The sequence below is a fragment of the Harmonia axyridis genome, chromosome 3 (assembly GCF_914767665.1).
Source record: "Harmonia axyridis chromosome 3, icHarAxyr1.1, whole genome shotgun sequence".
Classification (NCBI taxonomy): domain Eukaryota; kingdom Metazoa; phylum Arthropoda; class Insecta; order Coleoptera; family Coccinellidae; genus Harmonia; species Harmonia axyridis.
Window position 1 is genome coordinate 6,636,165 of NC_059503.1, and position 22,593 is coordinate 6,658,757.

Genomic DNA, 22,593 nt, shown 5'->3' on the forward strand with positions numbered 1-22,593 from the left:
TGTTCTAATAGATAAATAAATAAATGGGTCAGATTTAACTTACAACCTATAATTAATGTTCCAACCTACCATTCATAATGCTTTTTTATCTTCATTTCGAATTAATTTTCACATTCTCTGAAAAATGTTTAACCCTTCTAGGTTTTTTACACTTTACGTTTTTATGTGCTATAAAGTTTTGGATTTCTATTGGATTTAAGTGAAAATATCCACTATCTATTCAAAGTATTAAATGGGACATATTTTGAACTTATAAAAGTCAGCAAATTTTCAAAACTATAAAGATTAAAAACGTCAAAAAATCAATAAAACAGTTAAGAAATTATAGTCTAATGATATAAATTGATATCACGCTCAAATTTTATATCATTGGACTATAGTTTCCGAACTATATAACTTTTCCTTGAAAAATTTTCAACCCAACTAGATTTTTTATAAATCCTCTGAAACTACTAAATTTTTATATAACATTGAAACAAGGGCTACTGTAAAAGTCTTTATTTGGAAACTTTCGAAACATAGACGAACAAAGTAAAATACTCTAAGTAATCAATAATAAAATATATAAACATATAATAATATGTACATGTTCTCCTTATCCTAGAAAAAAAATCATCAATAAATATCAAGACAAAATCTACTATCATTTGGTAAGTGATTGTTCGTTAAGGCACATTAGGCGAAGAAGGAGAAAAATGGGCATTTTGGATGAATCAAGGAACATGTTTGTAAAATGCATTCTTAAATCAAGTTGGGTATTGGAATCGCTGATTGCAGACACACAATTAGACATTCCTAGCTATAAGCGTGCATGTTTGGAGGTTATGCAACATGGGCGTGACTGTTTTGAAAACTCGAGACCTGCCTTGGGTACTGCCCTGTACTTTCACTCTCGCTGTGAACTGTAGAGGTCACCTACAGCTCCCATATCGGTTAAGTTGCGTGTGATTATTTTTAGATGTTGCTCAATCGATTTTTGTTATATAGTTATTTGTTTCCAGTCGAATAATGATCCCCCCAGGAGGCTACATTGATAAGAAACAGTTTACATTATTAAGTAGTGCAGAAATTGGCCAACGGTGTGGAAATCGGAGTTTGTAGGTATTCCGATCGAAATGTGAAAGTTACGGAACGCACTCTTGATACTTTCATAGAATATTCGCAGTTCGATCGGTGGCCTTCGAACATAACCTTGCCCTTGAATTTATCGTAATTTTGTGGTCGAACTCCAAACCTTAAATACAAATTCACACAGCAAAACAGCAACACCTTTGGTTAGCCTTTGGATTTATGGGAAATTAAAATTGGATGTTGTGGCCCCTCAAGAAAGCTGCCAAATTACCACCTTCTTGCTCACTCTGTGGTTGGATGTAGTAGAACTGTTGGGCTGGATGTTGTCTTTGCTGTTGTTGTTGTTGTTGCTGGTGCTGCTGTTGTTGCTGGTGCTGCTGTTGTTGCTGCTGCTGCTGATGTTGTTGTTGTTGTTGTTGGTGCTGTTGTTGTTGCAACACTCTAGCCTTTTGCTGCTGAGCGTACAACTGAGCTGAGTTTTGGAATTGAGTCTCAGCTTGCTGTTGTTGGTACAATTGTTGAGGGTTAGCTTGAGCTCTCAAGTGACCTGAATACAACGGGCTTTGAGCCTGGAGTTGTTGAATGTTCACAGTTTGAGGCCTCTGAGGTTGAGCTACGTATGGTTGAATTCTCTGGTTTACAGAGAAATCTCCTTCAGTTTGTGGTAAAGACTGGTAGAGCTGAGTATTGTATTGGCCTGTTGATGGGTCGTAGACTAGAGCTGAGGAGTATATTTGACCTGCGTTCGACTCCTTTTGTGCTTTTGGTGTTGATTTGGCCAAGGAAGATGCAGTAGGGGATGCGATGTGGTTGTCACCTTGGAACCTGGAGATAAAATATTCGTATCATCAAAAATTCTAACACTATCAGGAATTCGAAAAATGTGAAATGGATTTTAAGGTGCGAGTAGTTGTGCAAATGAATTATGAAGTGAAAAGTGCATGAAGAGTTGAGAGAAACCTAGAATATTACTCCAAATAAACTTCTAGGTTTCTAAAAAGTTTAACATTTCACTTTCATAATTTACCTATGCTGCAACCTTTGCTGATACCTTTGGAACTCAGCGTCAAAATCAATATTCTGTCTTGTTGGCGTAGATACTGTAGTTGCAGCACTTGACAAGCCCTTGGTGTAGAGCAAGGAAGGTCTGGGAGTCACAGCAACTTGGAGCAACTGTGGTCTGTAAGTGGTTGGAGTAGCTGTTGGAGAAGATGCAGTAGCTGCTGTTAGTGGTCTTGGAGTGATGCTGACGGGTTGAATACTCTGTCTGTAGATGACTGAGGCTGGTGTTGTTGATGGGTAATGTTGAGCACGTTGGTAAACTGCAGGATCATCTTGGCTTTGCTGAATGTACTGAGGCCTGGTGATGTAGGTGGCAGGTCTTCGGATTGGCTGTAAAACAGTTGATTAAAACACTACATCCACACTTAAAGCTTGAAAAACCGTACCTGTTGCCTTAATACCTGCTCTGGTTCAGGCTGCTCGTCTTCAACTTGGTCGTAGGTGTTTTGGAACACAGTGACAGCTTGTTTAGGTGCTGGAGTCACATGAACTGGTCTCACAGGTCTTATTGGCCTGGTTGGGTAGTTGGCTGGTCCGTTGTCAGGCTCGTTGACTTCACGGTCAGCAGGATCTTCTTCGTCCTTAGGCGCGTTGGGGTCACATGGATTACCGGAAACGTAGGTGAATTCCCTTTTGTTGCCATCAGGGTCAACGTAGCCATATTTACCACGAACTACGCAGTCAGTACCCCTTGTTTCCTCCTTGAAACTACCGTCAGCAGCTTCATAACCAAAGGTGAAGGAACCATCATCGTTAACTTTGTTGTAGTTGCGTATGGTTTGTACAGGTGGTGCCTTTGCAGGTTCCTTGGTCCTGGTGAAGGCTGATGGGTTTGGTCTGGACCTTGGGATGTACTCTTCTTGGCTGGCTCTCGAGGCGGCCGTTGGTTGACCATAAAGGCCATTGTATTGGTCTGCCGAAGATACGTAGACTACTTGTTGTTGGTTTTCATCTTGTGGTTCTGCAGCGTAATAGTGGATGGTGTCGTCTTGTTCTTCTTCTTGTGGTAGTTGGGGTCGTACTCGTATTCTTCTGGCTTCTATGCTGTAGACGCACAGCACGGAATAGAGGAAGAATAAGGAAACCTGGAACAAGGGAGATTATAAGATATACATGAAATTTTTTAGCTTCGAATTTTTGAAATTTTGGAACATAGAGTAAAGTAACGCTACATTTGTTTTTGTTCGAGAAGCTACCAAAATTTCAAACATCAACTGACAAGGTTATGGCATCCTCATTTTGGAACGTGTTTGATATATTGTTCATTGACTATCTCGACAAAGATCAACAGTGAATATCACATATCATTTGTGGATCGATTTAGTGCAAAAATTAAGAAACAATGTTCTCAATTGCAAAAGAAAAACATTCTCTCCTACTAAGACAATGATTTTTGTTGAATCGCACAAATTGCCCATTCAACTTCTTGACCATCCAGCTCATTCTCCAGATCTGGCCCCCAGGGATTTCTAGTTTTTTGTAGACAACAAAAGAATGCTTCAGAGGAGGAAATTTGGTTTCAAAGAAGAAGTGAATACCAAGATTGAGGTCTATTTCGAACGCAAAGACGAATTTTTCTATAGGAAAGGCATCGAAAAGTTACGAACATTTTGTAAGAAATTGATTTGATAATTTTTTTATCAATAAGGAAATACCTATATATTTCGTGATATCAGTTGGCTGATGAAATTCATTATTTGTTTGGAAAGAATCTAAACTATATTGATATAACCATTCTATCACTCCAGTTCAAATTGAATATATTAAAAACAATAAATTCATCGTAATAAAAGTTTAATTTGAATCCATGCTCCACTGCATTTTATATTGAATGAAGGAAACTATTTCACAGAAATTCATTACATTCTTCCGTTCAAATATAAAATTTTATAACCTATTATATTTTATTATCTTATATAGTTCGGTAATCAATAACAGACGGTAAATAGATGTAGATGAAAATTGTATAAAACAATCATTTTATGATTCAATCAATTACGAAATTATTGTAGAACATGATATAAGAACCATAAAATAGAAATATAACCCACTATCTCCAAGTAATTTCAATTGAGAGCAAACATTAATTTCATTGTGTAACACAACCCAATATTATTTATTACTTTGCATAATGAACCTTTTTAAAAAAAAATTATCTCTTCTGGTGCTCCCAAAGTTAATGTTTTAGAATGTACTTAGGTATACAGGGTGGTCCAGAAACGTTGAAACCTGTATCTCGAAAACGAAGCTTGTTAGGATATATGTTTTTCATGAAAAGAAATGTTCTATCCGACGCCAAAGTTATTGAACTAAAATCTGGACCACTCTGTATATTGAACTCGAAATGATGATGTTCAGCATCAATGAAATAATTTCAAGATGTAATCTTTGTATTACTCATTACGATTAACTGAATAATGAATGAATCAGAATTGAAGAAAATTTCGTCAGTAACAAACTGGTTTTGTCTATGATACAGTGCTAAACAATTACCATAATTCTAATTGCCACTCTGGTTGTTTCATATTTATATAGATAGTTGAATGATTCATGAATTCCAGTCTTCGATCTATTTCTTATAGCTTTTCTCACAAGAACGTAATTTCTTGCCGAGTTAGACATACTCGAGTACGAACATAATTTTCATTTCCTGTATTACGCTAAAACAATTCTGTACAAACTCATGATTTATTTATTTTTTCAATTCGTACCCATCGAATAGACAAACACCTCTATGTTATCTTTGCGTGAATCTCACTTTTTACATAACGATTTAAATAATTTATATTGTTTCAGAGAGATTGTTCAGTGGAGAAATGGAGAAATTTCTAAGAACGTAAGTGTTTTTTTGACAAGATGAGACTACCGAACTGTGGGTTGTTATTATAAAACACTGAATATTTTACACGATGGTTTTAATAGCCTCTTATCTCATAGCATAGGTATCACAATTCATGTCGGAAAAATGTTGTTATGATTATCCTGGTGTGGGCTTAATGTTAATGTTAAAACATTGTGGTAAATCAAATAGACTTTTGTAGCTGTCATCTTTTGACATTTGACAAGGAAAAATACAACTCCTGAAGGGTGTTTTTTTTTCGAGGTATATAACTTTAAGTTGGCATTACTGTTCAAGATGGCGACCGATTTGACAGCTGTCAAGTGATTTATTCTCAGTTTGGTTTGGAAATTCATAATGAATAGACTCACGCCTGAACAACGATTGCAAATATTGCAATTTTATTTCGAAAACAATGGTTCTGTGCGGAATACGTATCGCGCACTACGTCCATTTTATCGTCGACAAAATCGTCCATCAGAGCAGTTAAATGGCTACGTCAACAAACAAAACTGCCGCATTTGGAGTGAAGCTAATCCTCAAGTGTATGTGGAAACACCGTTACATCTAGAAAAACTGACTGTTTGGTGCGCTTTATGGGCTGGTAGAATCATTGGTCCGTAGTTCTTCAAACTGATGGCCAGAACGTTACAGTCAATGGTGATCGGTATAGAGCCATGATTACTAACTTTTTCATTCCTGAATTGAACAATCATTATGTCCAGGAGCTGTGGTTCCAACAAGACGGCGCAAAATGACACACAGCTCGTGCCACAATTGATTTATTGAAAGACACGTTTGGTGACCGCCTAATTTCACGTTTTGGACCTGTGAATTGGCCTCCAAGATCTGGTGATTTAACACCGCTAGAGTACTTTCTGTGTGGGGCTATGTAAAGCCATCGGTCTATGCGGATGAGCCACAAACCCTTAACCATTTGAAAGACAACATTCGCCGTGTTATTGCCGATATACTGCCACAAATGTTGGAAAAAGTCATCGAAAATTGGACGTCCAGATTGGACTACATCCGGGCCAGCCGTGGCGGTCGTATGCCAGAAATCATATTTAAAATGTAATGCCACAAGATTATCTTGCGGATAAATAAAATTCATGTCAATCGAATAATCCATCGTTGTTTTATTGAAATTTAAAGTTCTATAGTTCTAAAAAAGACACCCTTTATAATACTAAAAATGAAACGATATACGTTTCAAAAATGGATTGAAATTGTTGAAATTCACTACAAAAAAGGTGAAACTCAATCCCATTTGGTTCATTGCTTCAATTCGCGCAGAGGCAGAAACAAACGAACGCCTAATAACAGGACGTATAAAAAACATTTATAAACGAGGGCACAAGTGGGTGGCTTTGTGTCTTGCCTGAGAGCCATTATGCAATTCTGTAACGCCCTTGACTGGAGCTGTCGATCATTGTTCATTCATGATGAAATGAATATTATACTCAGAATGAAAGGAACGGGTAGGTCCAGTCGATGAACACTTGCAAAGTAGGCTTTAGAGGAGAAAACGGGTAGAATTTCAGGTTTGTATCAGGTTTTAATGGGGGATTTTCACTTTTACGTTGGAGACTGCGATAGTCGACCAAGCGCGAAACCACAACATCTTCTGATTTGATGACAACTCTCAAGGTGTTGAAAAAGATTTCATGTCATACTAGTTTTTTTATTTTTTAAGAATAATTACAAATGTATTTCCATAATCATTTTACATTCCAGATAGAAAATAAATCAAAGCACAAAAAGACCTCAAGGATGAAATTAAATACTCATTTATAGAGTAAGGTTCAAGAACCAGTAGTAGCTTTCGAGTAGCAATTAGCATTCTAAAACTCTCTGGAATCAGAAGAGATCTTTTTGGTAGATTATATATTAGGTCAATTGAAAAGTCTCCGGTCTGATGCACAGATGGCGGTGCTAGTATTGAATCCATATGATTTTTAGTTAGTACCAACCTTTAAACGATACGTGTCAAAATTTGACAGCAGTCCGACCATTGTTTGTGAGATATTGCGTTGTGGGTGTAGCTAATTTTGTTATTTGAAATAAGATGAAAAAAAATGTGTGCTGATAAAAAATTGTTTTTTAAAGGGAAAAAATAAAGTTGAAGCAAAATCTTGGCTTGATGAAGAGTTTTCGGGGTCTGCATCAGGAAAATCAACCATCATTGATTGGTATGCTAAGTTTAAACGTGGTGAAATGAGTACCGAAGACGTCGAACGCAGTGGAAGCCCAAAAGAGGCTATCACCGACGAAAAATTCAAAAATTTCACAAAATAATTTTGAATTACCGTAAAGTGAAGTTGATCGAAATAGCAGACATTGTGAAGATATCATCTGAACTTGTAGATCATATCATTCACGAATATTTGTACATGAGAAAGCTGTGTGCAAAATGGGTGCCGCTCGAGCTCACACTCGATCAAAATCAACAACGTGTTAATGATTCTGAGCAGTGTTTGAAGCTGTTTAAATGGAATTAACCTGAATTTTTGCGTCGATATGTGACAATGGATGAAACATGGCTCCATCATTTCACTCCGGAGTCCAATCGACATTCAAATGAGTGAACTGCACAAGATGAACCGAACCCAAAGCGAGGAAAAACACAACAGTCAGCTGACAAGGTTATGGCATCAGTATTCTGGTGTGCGCAAGGTATAATATTCATTGATTACCTCCAAAAGGGCCAGACCATTAACAGCGAATATTTTAAAGCGTTATTGAATCGTTTAAAGGATGTTATCGTAAAAAAACGGCTCCATTTGAAATAAAAAAGTTCTGTTTCATCGAGAAAATGCGCCGTGTCACAAATCAATGAAAACAATGGCAAAATTGCATGAATTGGGCTTCGAATTGCTTCTACATCCACCGTATTCGCCAGATCTGGCCCCAGCGACTTTTTCCTGTATCTACTCAGACCTCAAAAGAATGCTCGCTGTAAAGAAATTTACCGCCAATGAAGAAGTAATCGTCGAAACTGAGGCCTATTTTGAAGCGAAAGACAAATCGTACTACAAAAATGGTATCTAATAGTTGAAAGAAAGCTATAATCGCTGTATCGCCCTCGAAGGCAACTATGTTGAATAATGAAATCGAAAAATGTGTTTTACTGTGGTGGACTGGGGACTTCAATTGGCCTGTCAAGAATTTGAGGCACATATATTCCACAACAAATGCGGTGACCGTAAAAAAGTCCTATTGTGCAAAAAACCTATTTCTTCAAAACTACTTTCTACGCGTATATACAATTCGACCACCTGTTGTACATTTCAAGAACCAACTTTCAATCGTTAAACAACCGAGCGTCCTTGTCTAATAACCAAGTATAACCTGGAGACTCCAACAGGCGATTAAGCGCGAAACCTCAAATCTTCTACAATCCAGACTTCAATCTCAATTTCTACTTTCAATTTCTCTTGTGCACCTACGCATTACATCTCCATCCTATCAAGAGCAACGGTGCATTGAAGAATGAGAAAAATGTCGCTCATGACGACGTATTTACCAGCTTAGAACAACAACCATTCAAAAAAACAAACCGATTGAACCGCTATCCATTCAGATGAAACTCATTATAGGTGTCTAACGCGTGAAGAGAGCAGTTGGCTATGGAACAGCAGTAGTGGTAATTCTTCAAATTCAATGCGTTAAAGTTCTGTTATATCATTATCATCGACATTGTGTAATTGAACATTGAAAATAAGCTCGGAAAGAACCAGTTTAACAACATAAACATTTCAGTGAATCACTGGGTGAAGGCTGTTCAGATGGAAGGCGTGACATTAAGGTTTTTGATATGAAAGGAAAATTGCGATGTCTAGATCCTGTTCGGGATTTTTTTAATCGTAGTTGTTCATTTATACAGAAGTCTTCTGAAATCTATTGTAATAAGTTTTTTGAATTTCACAACAAACCATCAGCTGTTCGAGGAGATCCAAAGTCGATGTTTAGTTGTTGTTAAAATGCCTAGAACACGTGTAAGCGAAATTTATCGCCAGCTAAATGAATTTGAAAGAGGTCGTATTATTGGTCTATGGGAGGCGGGGTTTTCTTTTCGAGAAATCGCTAACCGCTAATCCAACTACTGTTATGAGATGTTGTCAAACGTGGTTTGATAATGCCCAAAATCGAAGAAGAGTAGGCACCGGACGTCTAAGGGGCACAAATGAAGTTCAATATCGACGTTTAAGACTTATGGCTATTAGAGACCGATTTGCGACAACTAGATCTTTGGCTGATGAGAGGTTAGGAGAACAAAGCCATCCTGTAACTGTCCGAATGGTTTACCCCCGGATAAGGTCTTTTGGACTGCAGCATTATCAACCCCATCCTGTGTTACCTCTGACGGTTGAGCATCGCCAGCAACGATTTCAGTGGTGCAGAAAACGTCAATATTGGAATGTGGAATGGCATCAGTTCGTCTTTTTTGATGAATCTCGATTCTCTTTGGGTGCACATGATGGCCGAGCAGGGTTAGACGACGTCGGGGAGAAAGACGTGAACCTCAGTTTGATGTTTAGCGTCATGTACATCGGACAGTAGGCTTTATGGTATGGAGTGCTATTGCACATGCGAGTAGGTCACCTTTAGTCTATATTCGAGGTAACGTGACAGCACTGCGTTACTTTCAAGAAATAGTAGCTATATGTTCTCCCTTACTATAACTGTCTCGAGAATTCAATATTTCAGCAAGATAATGCCCGACCTTGTGTTGCCAGAGTTAGTTTAAACTTTATCAGTTTCATTTTTCAATTGAAACTGAATTAAATGATAAATGAAATGAGAAATGCCAATGGAATTAAAACTTATTTGTGATTATTAGTTACAAGTTCTTCATATTTTCAAAATAAATTGATCTACCGAGACCAAAACCGAATTTCTAGTAGGAAATCGAATATTAAGTCCACATATAAATTGATACAGTTTAAATCAAATGACTAGACATTTCGTGTGGCAACTATACACGGTACTTAAATCCGCATTGCGTTAGACCTTCTTGGATCGTGACTCAATACCAGATATGATGAATAGGAAATTTAGAGTTTTGAACGAGGAAGTATAAAAAGTGTTATTCATTTAACTAATTTGAGTGACAAGGCTGTGATCATTCAATTTCGTAAACAGGATAGATCGTAGACGTTGATGATAAAAATTCGAGAATCAAAGAATGTGACGTCCTTGAGTTCGAAAGTTCTTCAGAATGAGATCTGTATCAGGATTTTTTTCGAGTAATAGGCTTCATTAGTGAAGGGTGTTTTTTTAGAGCTATAGAACTTTAAATTGCACTAAAACAACGATGGATTATTCGATTGACATGAATTTCATTTATCCGCAAGATAATCTTGTGGCATTACATTTTAAATATGATTTCTGGCATATGACCGCCACGGCTGGCTCGGATGTAGTCCAATCTGGACGTCCAATTTTCGATGACTTTTTCCAAAATTTGTGGCCGTATATCGGCAATAACACGGCGAATATTGTCTTCCAAATGGTCAAGGGTTTGTGGCTTATCCGCAAAGACCAATGACTTTACATAGCCCCACAGAAAGTAGTCTATCGGTGTTAAATCACAAGATCTTGGAGGCCAATTCACAGGTCCAAAACGTGAAATTAGGCGGTCACCCAACGTGTCTTTCAATAAATCGATTGTGGCACGAGCTGTGTGACATGTTGCGCCGTCTTGTTGGAACCACATGTCCTGGACATCATGGTTGTTCAATTCAGGAATGAAAAAGTTAGTAATCATGGCTCTATACCGATCACCATTGACTGTAACGTTCTGGCCATCATCTTTTTTGAAGAAGTACGGACCAATGATTCCACCATCCCATAAAGCGCACCTAACAGTCAGTTTTTCTGGATGTAACGGTGTTTCGACATACACTTGAGGATTAGCTTCACTCCAAATTCGGCAGTTTTGTTTGTTGACGTAGCCATTCAACCAGAAGTGTGCTTCATCGCTAAACAAAATAAAATGGACGTAGTGCGCGATACGTATGCCGCACAGAATCATTATTTTCAAAATGAAATTGCACTATTTGCAAGCGTTGTTCAGGCGTGAGTCTATTCATGATGAATTGCCAAACCAAACTGAGAATAGATCACTTGACAGCTGTTAAATCGGTCGCCATCTTGAACAGTAATGCCAACTTAAAATTATATACCTCGAAAAAAAAACACCCGTTAGTTCAGGAGTACTGTATTATATTAATTTTTTTTTGAGTTTAGAATGGGCTGTAGACAAGTAGTGGGAATACATCTGTTGGTGAAAATTTCGCAAATTGTTGCAAATTTTTGAAATGAGCCTGATACACATTAATGCACAGAACATTGATTCCGTCTCACAAAGGTCTTAAGGCGTTTTAAGTTCAGTTAATACTGGAACTCAATGCGGTTGATCAACGTCTTATCTTCGCTCATTGGGACCTTAGAATGCATCAAAATAAATTTACTCACTATCCAATGTGTACCCATATAAGAAACCAGCACAACATTTTCTGGTTACATTCTAAATCTTTGACATCCTAATATGTTGGATTGATAATCAATGAAAATTCACATGAGAAAAAACCTCAAGGTTTATCTTCGATTTACATCCCACCAGAATTCCCTAACTTGCAGCCACAATCAAGACATTAAATCTGTATATTCCCACAGTAAAACAAGGGTACACATTCTATCTATCACAGCGTATCCTCCAGCAGTCGTCGCAGTAGGCCATTGCATAATCTACACCCATTGCAAAACCAAAGGTCACTGGTTCAATCCAGAAACCTCAAACAATACTCGACACTATATCAGCTGTTCTCACGAGCATAAGCATAGAGCTACCACTGTCAATTATTTTATTACAAAATTTCGAATTTGCATTGTTCCAAATGCACAATTTCCAAGAATAATGTAAACGCCTAAGTGTGGACCTGAGATGCGTTTGCGATGTGAAGATGCTCCTTGGAAAATTTCATGGGTTTACGAAAGGTTCTATTGTTGGGAATGTGGGAAACTAGACTGGTGCTCATCAAATTTATAAATGTTACAAGAGGTTGAGACATGGATTTCCCAACAAGGGTGATATGGTTAAGTGAAATTCGAAAAAACATTGTCCTGTAGGCAGAATTAGCTGTTTCATTTTTGAATACTCACAATCTGTAAGTTTTGAGTAGTTTGAAGCGAAATTCATTCAATTTGACCTTGGTTTTCATCGATTCATGAAAAGAAACATTTTCCTGCATTTGATACAGTGACTTAATACAAACACAGTTACGGCAATACGTTAAAATTGAACCTGAAAATGGGGAATGGGGCGGAGCTTAACCATAGAGATTAAGAATACGATTGACTAAACTGAATTGACACTTCGTCAAAATTCAAATTATTTTATATAACGGGTGTTTTTTTCGAGGTATATAACTTTAAGTTGGCATTTCTGTTCAAGATGGCGACTGATTCAACAGCTGTCAAGTGATTTATTCTCAGTTTGGTTTGGCAATTCATCATGAAAAGACTCACGCCTGAACAATGCTTGCAAATAGTGCAATTTTATTTCAAAAATAATGGTTCTGTGCGGAATACGTATCGCGCACTACGTCCATTTTATTTTGTTTAGCGATGAAGCGCACTTCTGGTTGAATAGCTACGTCAACAAACAAAACTGCCGCATTTGGAGTGAAGCTAATTCTCAAGTGTATGTCGAAACACCGTTACATCTAGAAAAACTGACTGGTGCGCTTTATGGGCTGGTGGAATCATTGGTCCGTACTTCTTCAAAAACGATGAAGGCCAGAACGTTACGGTCAATGGTGATCGGTATAGAGCCATGATTACTTACTTTTTCATTCCTGAATTGAACAACCATGATGTCCAGAAGCTGTGGTTCCAACAAGATGGCGCAACATGTCACACAGCTCGTGCCACAATCGATTTATTGAAAGACACGTTTGGTGCCCGCCTAATTTCACGTTTTGGACCTGTGAATTGGCCTCCAAGATCTTGTGATTTAACACCGCTAGACTACTTTCTGTGGGGCTATGTAAAGTCATTGGTCTATGCGGATAAGCCACAAACCCTTGACCATTTGGAAGACAACATTCGCCGTGCTATTGCCGATATACGGCCACAAATGTTGGAAAAAGTCATCGAAAATTGGACGTCCAGATTGGACTACATCCGAGCCAGCCGTGGCGGTCATATGGCAGAAATCATATTTAAAATGTAATGCCACAAGATTATCTTGCGGATAAATAAAATTCATGACAATCGAATAATCCATCGTTGTTTTATTGCAATTTAAAGTTCTATAGCTCTAAAAAACACCCTTTAGAACAAATTTATTCAACTGAAGAATACCTACTATAGTGATTAAAAAAAATGGGCATTACATGTCGAATAACTCCCAAAAATGTTCTAAATTGATTATCCCCCGAACAGTCATTCATCGATCAATTAGTGAAACTAACTTCATACCTTTCAACCATCTAATCATCACATCTACGAAGATCACGAATATCAGAAAACGGAAAACCCAACTTCGTGTTACGGCCACAACCTCCTCACGACTTGACACCAATTGATTTATTCCGCCTACCTTTCGATAAATCCTAGATTGTCAGCAAGCCTGCCTCTTACCCTAAACATAAACAGACCGATAAGCTTTCCGTCTTGAAATAAAATAATGACATGTTACGTAACTGTAACTGGACACCGGCAACGGGTCACTCAACCAAATCGGAAGTTTCACTATAATTACACAAGGAAATCAGAACTGACACCGTCTAGCTAGCTTAGCCTCCTCCTGTGGGCAGATATGTTCGCGTAAAGAATGGAATGTGTATTTGGCGTGTTAAAATTCTATGAAAAAATCGGTGGTTCTGGTCAAGAATCGCGAATTTTCTGTGATCCTCCAGCGTTGTTTCATAAACTAGGCAATTATTCGAGTTAGCTTTGTGTTACGAGAATGTTTCCTTTTTTGTTGAATATCGTATTTAGAATTATACAACATGGTTTAATATGAGACAGGCAAAGTGAGCATTCAACCATTCAGAATATTATTCTTATGGATTACATAGATTAATTATTGAGATAGTTTTGGTTGATTATGTTGATTAGTGTGGGATTTAGAAGCACTGCAAATTTTACACTAGCGTATGTCTCAAAAGTTTTGGCACCATAGAGTTATAAACATAGATGGAGAAGTATACGCAATTTTCAAATGTCTCCAACATAGTTAGATGACGTTGTCGGATTGTGATATATTTTCAAATCCACAATTTTACTATATCGTTATGAATGTATATTATATTGAATGAAATATATTTATTTGAGTCATTCCCGATAAAAATGCAAATTTGAATATTTGGAATCCGATTTTTTTCATAATTGTCGAATTTATATTAAGCAGAATATTTATTATTTTCTGTATCTACCTGCTGAAATCCAAGGTTTGGCAACTTTTGCTCTCCTAGTGTCATCGGTTGTTTCACGTAGTTTGGCGCGCTTGAAGTTTGTGTTCTGAATTTCTGATATATTTAGGTATTTATTTCAATATATTTTGAGTTAATATGAAACGTAGATTCACTATGGGACATAAAAAGTGCGATCTTTGTGGAGAAACTCGCGAATTGAGTGAAATATCGTATATGTTTTCATTTCTGCGCGCTTCTTGTCAAATTTGATAGTTCATGTTGAGGACAAAATTTGCTTACTGAAAATGACATATGCTCCTTCTATCTATGTTTATTACTTTGAGATTCGACCTCTATCAAATAGTTTGACTTTTATAAAATCAAAATGTTTTGCGGAGAACAATATATGGTACAATAGTAGAATGTAAGGTTTCTAGTTAACAAAAACAAGTCCAACTTTCTATTTATTCCAAGAGGAAGAGATTTTCATCACTTAGTGAAATGTCAGAAGAATAAAGTGTTATAGAACAGTTTCCTATCCTACATTTACAGTTTCCTTAGGTCACTTGTGAGCTATGTTTTTCAGGATTATCTATTAAGGATTTAACTTTCCTTGATTCAAAAGGAAGATCTTTATTGATGAGCAATGACAATTTTTTTCCTATTTTTATTTGGAAATAATTCCTTTGTTGTAAGAATCATAAAACAAGATTCATATATAGCTCAAAGCCCTTATCTTGTGGAGGACACCTGGGCAACAAAAAAAATCGACAATACCTTTGAGAAGGTTTCAATTCAAATACCGATCTTTGATCTCTTCCCAATTATTTCAATTTCTAATTGAAAAACACCAACCTATTATTTCCAATGATCTGGATTCACATCCTACAACATTCCTTTTCACATTTCAATTCCAAAAGAAGCATAGAAGATTCACCAATTAATTTTGTACAGTTGGCAAGTTGCGAAACGAAATCGAAGCATTCCTTATTCGTGTCATAAGTGCCACTTGTGCGATAGTTTTCGAACTTCCTGCGGTAATCATCGATAGGTAATTTTTCCGAATAGAATCGAAAAAGGAAGCTTGATTCGCAATTACGCTTAGCACAATCCCGCCAGAGGCAAACCTTTCATTTCCGTTTTTTTGTCGAACGAAAACATCGCCAATTATAGTTATTAATCTCATCGATTTCAAACTGACTAACGTCTATCTAGATACGGCTCAATTCTCGATTGAATTGTCTCAAACTAATAACACGTTGGGACTTATTTCATTACAGCAGATTACAGTAATCATTGCATCCTTCTGTAAGTTTTCTTTGAAACAGCGTTGGTTGCAGTTCTTTTTCTGTGGAGAAATCAACGGTTGGAAAGATGATATTTATATTTTCTGTTGTCACGCTTGATGAAGAAAAATCAGAGATGTATCATTACGATTGTTATCATAGCGAAAGCTACTTATGCAGGTTTATGTTTCAGTGGAGATGAACTATTGACCTCTGACAGATGTCAACGGAGAAAATGGAAAGTAGAAAACAATGTAAATATGTAAAAACTACACGTTGTAGAGATGTGTATCGGATTTATGTTTAACAATTGTTCCTATGTCTTTGTAATGCAACGTGCTGTATTCTCATATATATTCTATTGTTTTAATGTTCTCAAATTATGAGTTTTATGTATGGATATGTTCGGAGGCTGTATCTTTTTTTCCAAACGGTGAAACTTTCACATTTATTTATTAGAATCAAGAATTGTATTAATAGGATGTCAAAACGTTAGATTTTTATTCAAGGGGAGATATTAAGCATGTTGAAATCACATCTGATCAACAATTAGTTGGTAGAATTCAAGATACAGCAAACCAAATGAGAAACGACTTTAATATGATCCCCAGAGTAACGAATCTCATCAGAAAATCTTATTTTCATTATTTGTTTACATATATTAATATTTGGGAAATTATTTTTTTTGACCCCCATTATAACACATTAAGAATTCAAGTCAAATCCTGCGAATAGTTGCTGAGATCATGAATTAAAATTTTTATACTTCTAATGTTATTTTATCATTGGCCTGTTATGAGTTTTTGATTGTTTGGATAAGTATTTAGTGACCGAGCAGGTAAGAATTCAGATATCTCTAGGGCAATTTGGGCCTCAAATAAATTATTCATCAGTTAGTAACGGGTGTTTTTTTTCGAGGTATATAACTTTAAGTTGGCATTACTGTTCAAGATGGCGACCGATTTAACAACTGTCAAGTGATTTATTCTCAGTTTGGTTTGGCAATTTATTATGGATAGACTCACGCCTGAACAACGCTTGCAAATAGTGCAATTTTATTTCGAAAATAATGGTTCTGTGCGGAATACGTATCGCGCACTACGTCCATTTTATTTTGTTTACCGATGAAGCGCACTCTTGGTTGAATGGCTACGTCAACAAACGAAACTGCCGCATTTGGAGTGAAGCCAATCCTCAAGTGTATGTCGAAACACCGTTACATCCAGAAAAACTGACTGTTTGGTGCGCTTTATGGGCTGGTGGAATCATTGGTCCGTACTTCTTCAAAAACGATGATGCCAAGACCGTTACAGTCAATGGTGATCGGTATAGAGCCATGATTACTAACTTTTTCATTCCTGAATTGAACAACCATGATGTCCAGGAGCTGTGGTTCCAACAAGACGGCGCAACATGTCACACAGCTCGTGCCACAATCGATTTATTGAAAGACCGCCTAATTTCACGTTTTGGACTTGTGAATTGGCCTCCAAGATCTTGTGATTTAACACCGCTAGACTACTTTCTGTGGGGCTATGTAAAGTCATTGGTCTATGCGGATAAGCCACAAACCCTTGACCATTTGGAAGACAACATTCGCCGTGTTATTGCCGATATACGGCCATAAATGTTGGAAAAAGTCATCGAAAATTGGACGTCCAGTTTGGACTACATCCGAGCCAGCCGTGGCGGTCATATGCCAGAAATCATATTTAAAATGTAATGCCACAAGATTATCTTGCGGATAAATGAAATTCATGCCAATCGAATAATACATCGTTGTTTTATTGCAATTTAAAGTTCTATAGCTCTAAAAAAAACACCCTTCAGAACCTAATATATCGAACAATTTTTCTTCAAATAATTCCCAAATTGAAACTATTTGTGCTCAATTTGAGTTCTTCGTTTCCCGAATGAAATTCTCAACCGAATTCAACTCAATTAATTTTGAGCAAGCTAGCCAATCAACGCCTTACAAAACTAACAAGTTGTAAAGGTCGTTCAAAAAATTCGTACTGTTAAAAAATTAATTAAACTCAACCATTGTTATTTCGTGACTGCAAATTTACGCAATATCGAAAAATCAAGAGATAATTCACCAAAATGGTTTCGCCTTGGCTCGGTCATTAAAAAAAGCAGCATTTATTCGTTTAGTTTCTGCATTCGTAGCCTATACCAATGCAAATCTCCGATTACTTTTAATTGGGAAATATTTGTCACGAAGTTGAGGGGAAAGTAAAAGTTAAAGTCCAGAGCAACATGTTCTTGTGTGTTATCTCGGTAGGTCATTGGACTAATTCAAAGATTTGTTAGGTTTTCAATATAGAGGAGATTTGTGTAATTGATATCATTAGTATAGAGCTGAAATTTCTTTTAATTCACGGTTGAAGTTCCTACTGCGTAAGATATGAATCTAGCGGAGATTTATATCTTAATATGTTGAGATTATCGAGAAAGCTGGCTACAATAATCAATTCCAATCTCTTCAGAAGGTTCTCCTCTTATCTTCAAGCACATCAATGAAATATTCAACCATTTGATACGAGAATCATCAATTCTTTTCAAACAATATGGATAATTCAAAAGATGCCAAATATAAAAAATTAAATGTGAAAAACAAGCAAAAAGCTCATTATCTTCAAAAATATAACTGAATTTTTAAGTAATTCAGCATGTAAATTTACATACTTCAAAGATTATTATATGTATAAGAAATATAACCATTTTATATTATTCTTAAAAAGGTTGAAGACATGTTGGTTCTCATAGGTCAGGGAATGAAGAACTGGAATTGAAAGTTCAACTCAGTATTTCATTTAAATTATATGAATATTATGAAAATTTCGATTGAAATTTGTAATTTATTTTCAAGGATATATGCATCAAATATACGTTTATCTATAATTAAATTTGAGTGGTATTTGATTATTTTATAAAAATATGAATGAATCAACTTTACACAAACTTTTGAAAACTTCTAATGTATCTTTCAACTATACATAGCTCTTCGAAATGTTTTGAAAAAATCAAATCAGGAGTTCCTATCCTAGATTTTTCCAACTCATATCGGCTAGACCTTCTATTTAAACAGAAGCTACACATCATCAATTAATATAATTACTTGAAAAAACACCAGTAATAAATAACTAATGACCACATGACCTAGTTAAAAATTACTCCAATTTATCCTTTACATCCTTGGAAATAAAATGATCCTATCAACATAAATCGTTATGAATGATCGCAATATCATTAGTATAATAAACAACTTCTTCAATCCCATCAAAACTCAATTGAACTAACACTTCAAATAAGAATCTCTTTGTTTTACACCCATTCATGGTGTCAAAATGATCTTGACTACATCTGAAAGTACTAGGATAATTTACAGAATGAAATATAGCCGAATTAAATCTTGCTTCGAGTGCAGATTAACCTTCAATGTGAAGAATTGGATGAAGAAACACCTTAAGGCTTTAAATTGTTAATCACTGTGTTGTTCTTCTTTGAAATGGAACTGTGCCGAATTGGGCCTATGCAGGAAGTCTAGATACCTTGGAACGACCTTGAGATATCCTTGATATTTCGTATGATAAATGAGAAATATTCGATGTTTTTTGAATTATTGCTTTTCGATTCACGTTTCTTTAATTATAATTCCAGAAATATTAAGAAGAATTCAATATCTTAAGGCTGAAAAAGATGACTTTATGATTAAAATATTAATTTGATTCCAAGAAATGAAGTGAGAGATAAAGCTTTCAGGAGTAAGTCCTTTGCAATTAGAAACACATAGAGAAGTGGAAAAATTTGTATATAATTAACAAATAAATGAACTAAAAATCAATAAAATAAGATAAACTAAAAACAACGAATACAAAACAATGAAGGGATGGCAAAAATCAAATTAAGTGAGAGATGGAGCTTTCTAAATGATGTCCTTTGTACTTAAGCACACCTACTGAATAAGAATAATTTTCGCATAATCAACAAACTAATGAACTAAGAATTAATAAAATAAGAAAAACTAAAAGCCACTAATACAGAACAATTAAGGGATGGCAAAAAGCAAATGAAGTGGGACATGGACCATTTTGAAGGATGTCCTTTGTACTTAAGTACACATACTGAATTAGAATAATTTTCACATAATCAACAAAATAATGAACTAAGAATTTATAAAATAGAAAAAAATAAAAACAATGAATGCAAAACCATTAAGGGATGGCAAAAATCAATTGAAGTGAGAGATGGACCTTTCTAAAGGATGTCCTTTGTACTTGAGCAAACATACCGAATTATAATAATTTTCACATAATCAACAAAATAATAAACTAAGAATTAATAAAATAAGAAAAACTAAAAATAAGGAATACAAAAGAATTAAGGGTTATCTACTCACAATTGCTCTGAACCTCATGCTTGAAGATATCCAATGCCCACAAGTAAATGGAACTAACACACGCTGGTTACTTTTTTTTACCAACGACCGCTGTAGACTAACGAGAACGAGAATGAGAGTGATTTAACTCGAATGTTTCCACAAGAAGCACGTTACTTCTCTTTATAACTTACGTGCTGAGAGGGGAAAGTGAAGGAACGTCTATTAGTTTTATGTGTAATCCATGGGTTTTATGTTATATTTTGAAGTGTTACTGGAGCAGTTCTAGAATATAGACCAGTACTTGATTCCTTCATTCTCAGAAGGATTATTGAAGGAATTATTATAATTATAATTGTTTATATATCCTGTGTTGATTCGGATATGAGTTCACCCCTTTTATAGGAACAAAACAATGAAAATGTAAAAATAGTAATTTACGTAACAAGTCCGGAAAATAGGGTCAAAAATTTGCATGTTTTTTGATCGCAATCGCAATAAAATATGGAAAGCAGCAGCGATAGTGTTATTTTACATGGTTGCCGAAAAAATATTGTACGCAACACGCCCGAAAATGGTTTTTTTGGGGCGAATAGACAAAATTTTTATGAGTCCCAAAAACCATTTTCGGGCGTGTTGCGTACAATATTTTTTCGGCAACCATGTAAAATAACACTATCGCTGCTGCTTTCCATATTTTATTGCGATTGCGATCAAAAAACATGCAAATTTTTGACAACTAATTTCATATGAACTGTCAGCCGTTATCTCGGTTGCTATGGATTCTATGATTCTTTTCCGGCCTAGTCCGGGAAGTACGTACTTTCCGGACTAGGCCGGGAAATGCTACTTTCTTAGAGAAAAAGCGTCCGGGAAGTGAGCACTTCCCGGACGGTTGCCGAAAAAAGCTTTTATGGATAAAAACTTGTGTAGTAGAACTTTTGACTTAGATCATTAGATTTTACTCACTTATTCTGAAAAAATAAGGTCCGACTATCTTGTTAAGGTTCATTTGAAGACGAAATTCATTCAATAGTTCCGGGGTTATAGCCATATGAATTTATTTTTCTTCGTTATGGAAAAAATAGCCATCTGATAAAAATTGAATTCAGAAATCAGTTTCAGAATCATTTCGAAGTTTCGTAGGAGTTGTATTATTGGAAGATGGAATGTTTTTTGTAAAATTTGGATATTCAAGCAGCTATCATCTTATGAGTTTACAGGGTTTTCCTTAATTGGAGGTACAACCGAAAATCAGACAATTTTGAAGTAATCTTAATAAAAAAACGTCATTAGGGTCTTTAGGGTCCTCAAACACATTGTTTTCGAGTTACAGGGTGACTTTTTCCAGGATTTTTTTTCATAGAATATGCACTCCACAAGATATCGAACTATAATTCGGCATAGATACTCCAATTTGAAGTTTTCATCATGTGATATGCTAATTTTGAATGCATATCTACAGCGTAATATTTTTTCTGGAACAATGCCTGATTCTAGAACTTTTTTTGGTAGATCACTGGTTGTTTAGGAATATTCAGAAACAAACTTTGGTCCAGTGCTACACTTTTTGGTTTCTTGTATGTAAGTTTGTTGTATCTGCTACCATTTCGAGAAAAAAATTACAAACAATTCTCTTGTAATCCTCAGAAAAATCCAAACTATTATGAAGATCCTGTATGTGCTGTGAGCAACCTGTATCTCGAAAACAAAGGTTTTGCAGATCCATGTTTATAGGACGTTTTTTTTTTAAATTATCCAAGGAATTTCTCATCTCCACTTATACTTACAATTTAGGAAGACCTAATGTGATGACATAACACGCATTTATTATTTTCATATCCTTCAATACATATTTCCATTCTCATTTAGAATCAACTTTTTCTCTTCTCAGGATAGATTACAATATAAACGATATCTTTCAAGTTTCATTCAGATGATTTTCCAACATAATCAACAATAAAAATTCATATTTTTCCCAATCGTTGAAATTCTACGCACACAAAATACATAATTGATGTTGTAATCATTCCATGAAAGTATAAGAAAGCAGTGAAACAATTATTTAATTAAGAATTCTTTTCAATTCATGCTTTCTATACTTCCTCCGATATGGTTCTCTATGGAAATAGAAGCTTCCTATTAGTGACTGAATTAGGCAGACATTGATTAATAGTTTTTGAGAGCTTGTTCCCCGAACCAATCGTTCTATAATTTCGCCACAATGTCTCTAATTTTTTTAATGTTGAACGTAAAAACCATGAAACTTTCTGGGTAGGTTCAGATCTTGAATTTTGTGGTTCAGTTCGTTCATGGGCAAAAGCCTACTAGAGGTTCCGTAAATATGGCCATTTGGAATTTTACTTCTCAGAAAATTTCAAAACTACCTTTCGATTGACAAAAAAACAACAATTTTAAGCATTGTGCAAAATTTCGTTTTGATTGAGACATCAGAAGCAGAATACCAGAAAGAAACCTAATATTCAATGACAACAGGCCGACCAAGTTAACAATTCGAAGTTTTTTACA

At 35.8% G+C, this 22,593-nt stretch overlaps 1 protein-coding gene and 1 long non-coding RNA gene across 3 annotated transcripts in view; one reads left to right on the forward strand and one right to left on the reverse strand.

The window, feature by feature from the left end:
* Window positions 1-22,593, forward strand: part of LOC123675998 — a 43,699-nt gene that overhangs the window by 728 nt on the left and 20,378 nt on the right. Inside the window, exon 2 of the long non-coding RNA XR_006746839.1 lies at window positions 4,930-4,969. This is a non-coding gene — a long non-coding RNA (uncharacterized LOC123675998). The remainder of the gene's footprint in view (window positions 1-4,929; window positions 4,970-22,593) is intronic.
* Window positions 484-20,239, reverse strand: LOC123675995 (ras-interacting protein RIP3-like). 2 transcript variants are annotated; one of them, XM_045611627.1, is made up of 4 exons: window positions 20,086-20,239; window positions 2,520-3,218; window positions 2,123-2,463; window positions 484-1,896 (listed from the first exon to the last, which is right to left on the reverse strand). In XM_045611627.1, the coding sequence occupies exons 1-4, from the start codon at window positions 20,101-20,103 to the stop codon at window positions 1,299-1,301; spliced, it is 1,656 nt and encodes a 551-aa protein (XP_045467583.1). In that variant the 5' UTR covers window positions 20,104-20,239; the 3' UTR covers window positions 484-1,298. The 2 variants fall into 2 exon arrangements, with proteins under 2 accessions (XP_045467583.1, XP_045467582.1); XM_045611626.1 differs by having other exon boundaries at window positions 2,099-2,463.

Bases quoted from the DNA above. Each gene is read 5' to 3' on its own strand.
- LOC123675995 (XM_045611626.1), bottom strand. The intron at 2,464-2,519 runs GTACGGTTTTTC...ACTGTTTTACAG, and splicing joins AGCAGGTATTAAGGCAACAG to CCAATCCGAAGACCTGCCAC. The intron at 1,897-2,098 runs GTAAATTATGAA...TTTTATCTCCAG, and splicing joins CAGCAAAGGTTGCAGCATAG to GTTCCAAGGTGACAACCACA.